Raw genomic sequence first — 3,402 nt, 5'->3', positions numbered from 1 at the left:
GCCTATAATCCCAGCACTCAGGAGGCTGAGGTAGGAGGATCACTGTGAGTTTGAGACCAGCCTGGGCTACATAGTGAGTCTCAACTACACAGTGAGACCCTGTCTCAAAAAAACAAAACATAAAAAAACTACAAACATCCAGACACAGATCACATGCCTGTAATTCCAGCACTCTGAGAGATTGAGGCAGGAAGACCACAAATTCCAGCTCAGCCTGGGTTCAATCTCTAGAACTACCAAAAAAAAAAAATAGACTGTCTCTGACTTATTTTACAATGGTAGGAAAGCAGTCTCTGCCGGTCTGTCTGTCTCTCTCAGTGTTGGGCAGCAGCAGGGAGCTACAGCTCCCAGTCAGCTGTGGGAGCTTTATGGTTTGTTGTGGGATTTCCAGTATTTCCTGCTGGTGGGTTTGGGTAGATGACCCCCAGTGGTCAGAAGGAAGAAACCAGAGCAGCAAGAACTACATCTACTCTACTTCCTCCTGCAGAACTCCTGTGCATTCATTTACAAAGCAGCCCCAGGTGGTTACATACCAGCCGCTCCACCTTGAGGGCAACATCTCCTACACCTTAAGGTAGTCACCAGGTTAAGTGAGTTAAAGCAAGTTAAAGTATTTCTGCCCCTTGTTTCTAGTATCACATCTGGGAGCTCAAGTTGAGTCAGGACTGGAGAAGGCCCTGAAAAGCACAGCTAGTCTCTATGAAGAATTTACTTCCTTTACTGTCAAACTCCTACTCTTCCTTCAAAACCCAGCAGGAGCTGGGAATGGTACACACCCCTATAATCCTAGCACTTGAAGGCTGAGGCTAGAGGACCTCAAATTGAAAGGTGGTGATCCTGGGCTAGATAGTTCAAGGCCACCCTGGGGTACACAGTGCAACTTTGTATAACAAGAAACAAAGCCAGGCACACCTGTAACCCTGGCACTGGGGAGACTAAGGTGGGAGGATCACCTTGAGTTCAAGGCCAGCCTGAGATACATAGTGAGACCTGTCTCAAAAACCAAGACCAGTCTTAAAACTGGGTTTTGTGAAGTCACTGTCCAATGCATGATTTTCCTGCCTCAGCCTCCCAGAGTGCTGGGACCACAGGTGTTCCCCACTGCACCCTGCTTCTCTAGTTTTTTTTCTAACCTATTAATAAGCCTTTGTTAAGTACTTTCCATGAGTCACTCTCTGGGCTTGATTCTGCCTGGAAGGTAGGCACAGACGGGCTGCTTTCAGGGAAATTAGGGTAACATGGGTGGGAGTGCTGCCTGGGAAGAGAGGGCACTGTGGAGAAAATAACACCGTGATAAACACGGGACTAAGCTTAGTAGCACTCACCTGTAATCCTAGCACTCTGGGTCGCTGAGGCAGAAGGACTGGAAATTTGAGCCCAGTTTGGGCAATTGCAAGCCTGGCTCAAGATAGAAAAATAAAAAGAGGACTGGGGATTTGGCTCAGTGTGAAGACCCTGAGTTCAAGGTTCAAACCCAAGTACCAAAAAAAGGGACTGGGAGAAGCAGAGTCTTGCTGAAAAGGCCCAGTCCTGCCCTCCTGTGGGAACTCAGAGGGCAGCAGGGGGACGGAAGCCCAGGAGGTGCATTGCACAAGTAGACTCCGCGGAAGTCCTTCCTGAGTCTACTTTAGCAGGCGCTTCTGAGGCCCCAGGGGTCAGCGCCTGGTGGAGAGCCACAGCCGGACCAAGGTCCTGGGATTCCGGAGTTCCTCCTCGGCAGTGCGGAACGCTCAGGGCGTGCCGTCGCTTGCTCTCTGGCACCCCCAGTTGGCCGTGGAGAGAAGGGCTGCAGGACCCTCTGTGCCGACCCCGCTGGGTGCCCTGCACCCCCGGAGACCCGGCGGCCTCGCGATCCTAAGGCTGGGCTGTGGCCTCTCAGGCAGCCTGCGGTCCAGGCTCGGCCCTTCCCCGGCCCTGGGACATCTGCTGCCCTCCTCCTCCTGGCACCGCCGGCCCAAGTTCGGCTCCAGCCTGGCCCCGCCAGCCTCAGTGCTGCACCAGCCCGAGATGGCAGGTCACCTGGAGGACGCAGGGCGGGGACTCGGACAGAGTGGCAGAGGAGGCATCGCGGGCAGTGGAGTGACCTTGAGGCCACAGCAGGGAGTGGGCTCGAGCGCGAGCACGCTCAGGCGGGTTGGCAGTGCGGTTCCGGCGGATTGGTAGGAGGTGGCGGCACAGTTTCCAGGGACCAGTCCTACACAGGGAGCCCTGGCCTGACAGATGTCAAGAGCGATCTTCACGCCTCTGCAAGGCCCAGGTGCCCCAGACCCTGCGAGCAGACATCCATTTGTGTGCCCGCTGTGCCACACGTAGTACGAGTGCCCGTACCTGCTTCCATGAGTCCTGCGCCGGCTGCCTGCGGGGCCGTGGCATCGCTAGCCGTCCATCCTGCCTGCCGTGCCAGTGAGTGTCCCCAACCCCTAACTCTCCCTCAGAACCCAGGTGCAGAAGGGGAAGGTGAGGCTTAGACCGAGGCAGAGGAAGTTGGGAAGCCAGGCCTGGTGGCACACGCCTGTCATCCCAGCACTGGGGAGGCTGAGACAGGAGGATCGCACAAGCTTGAGGCCAGCCTGGGCTACATAGTGAGTTCAAAGCCAGCCTGAACTACACAGCGAGACCCTGTCTCAAAAAAAGAAAAAAGAATAGTTCATTTCTCTGTCAGCCAGAAAGGACGCTGGTGCTGAGTCCCGGTGCGGTGAGGGAACCGCAGGTGCAGGGTTCCCTGGCCAGGCGTCTGCGGGCTCAGACTGTCGGAACTTGCCCCTTTCAGTGAGGGCACGAACACTGTGGACTCAGGGGCCACCACCCTGGGGGAGGCTAGGTGGGGTGGGGCCGAGCTGGGCTGCTTTCTGAGCAGACCCAGCTGCTATTGTTAGCTTGGGCCTGGAACGCAACGCGAGGGTGGGGTGCAGAGCGGCCACCTCTCCACAGACACCCGCAGCGGTGAAAGACTGGGCGGGCTGCCCCCACCCTCGGGACCACTCCTGCAGTTCCTGGTGGGCAGCTCCGCTGGCGTGGAAGCCTTGCTCTGCGCCCACTGCAACCCGGCCTGCAGCAAGCAGGCAGGAGGCGGAGGTTCCAGGGGGTACCGGAGTGACCCTCCATCTGCCCGGGGCGCGCACACCACTGTAAATGTCCTACGTGCAGTTCCTGCCCACCCCCGTCCTGGCCGCTTCCCTTTGCTGCCCCTTGGTTGCGGCTGCAGGGGCCGGCGGCAGGGACACGTGGTCCTTGCCCGCAGCCCAGCTTCCGGTGGGGACAGTGAGGCTCGGCCGCAAGGTCCGAAGCCGCAACCGAGGCTCGCACTGACCGGGGGCCGCACCCGCCTCTATCCCCAGGAGCCCAGACCACGTACTTTGGCGACACGTGAGGGCATGTTCTGAGGCACTTTTAGCAGAGAAG

The 3,402-nt window shown here is 57.6% G+C and overlaps 1 protein-coding gene across 1 annotated transcript in view; it reads left to right on the top strand.

The window, feature by feature from the left end:
* Positions 1–1,428: 1,428 nt before the first annotated feature.
* Positions 1,429–3,402, top strand: part of Rnf207 (ring finger protein 207) — a 12,269-nt gene continuing 10,295 nt past the window's right edge. Inside the window, 4 exon segments of the mRNA XM_033767399.1 lie at positions 1,429–2,324; positions 2,326–2,403; positions 2,436–2,457; positions 2,877–3,366. Coding sequence (XP_033623290.1) covers positions 2,221–2,324; positions 2,326–2,403; positions 2,436–2,457; positions 2,877–3,366 — 694 coding nt within the window. The 5' untranslated portion in view covers positions 1,429–2,220.

The sequence above is a fragment of the Fukomys damarensis genome, unplaced genomic scaffold, assembly GCF_012274545.1.
Source record: "Fukomys damarensis isolate Sample0158 unplaced genomic scaffold, DMR_v1.0_HiC HiC_scaffold_23, whole genome shotgun sequence".
NCBI classification, from domain to species: Eukaryota; Metazoa; Chordata; class Mammalia; order Rodentia; family Bathyergidae; genus Fukomys; species Fukomys damarensis.
This window is presented reverse-complemented; position numbering and strand designations above follow the sequence as displayed.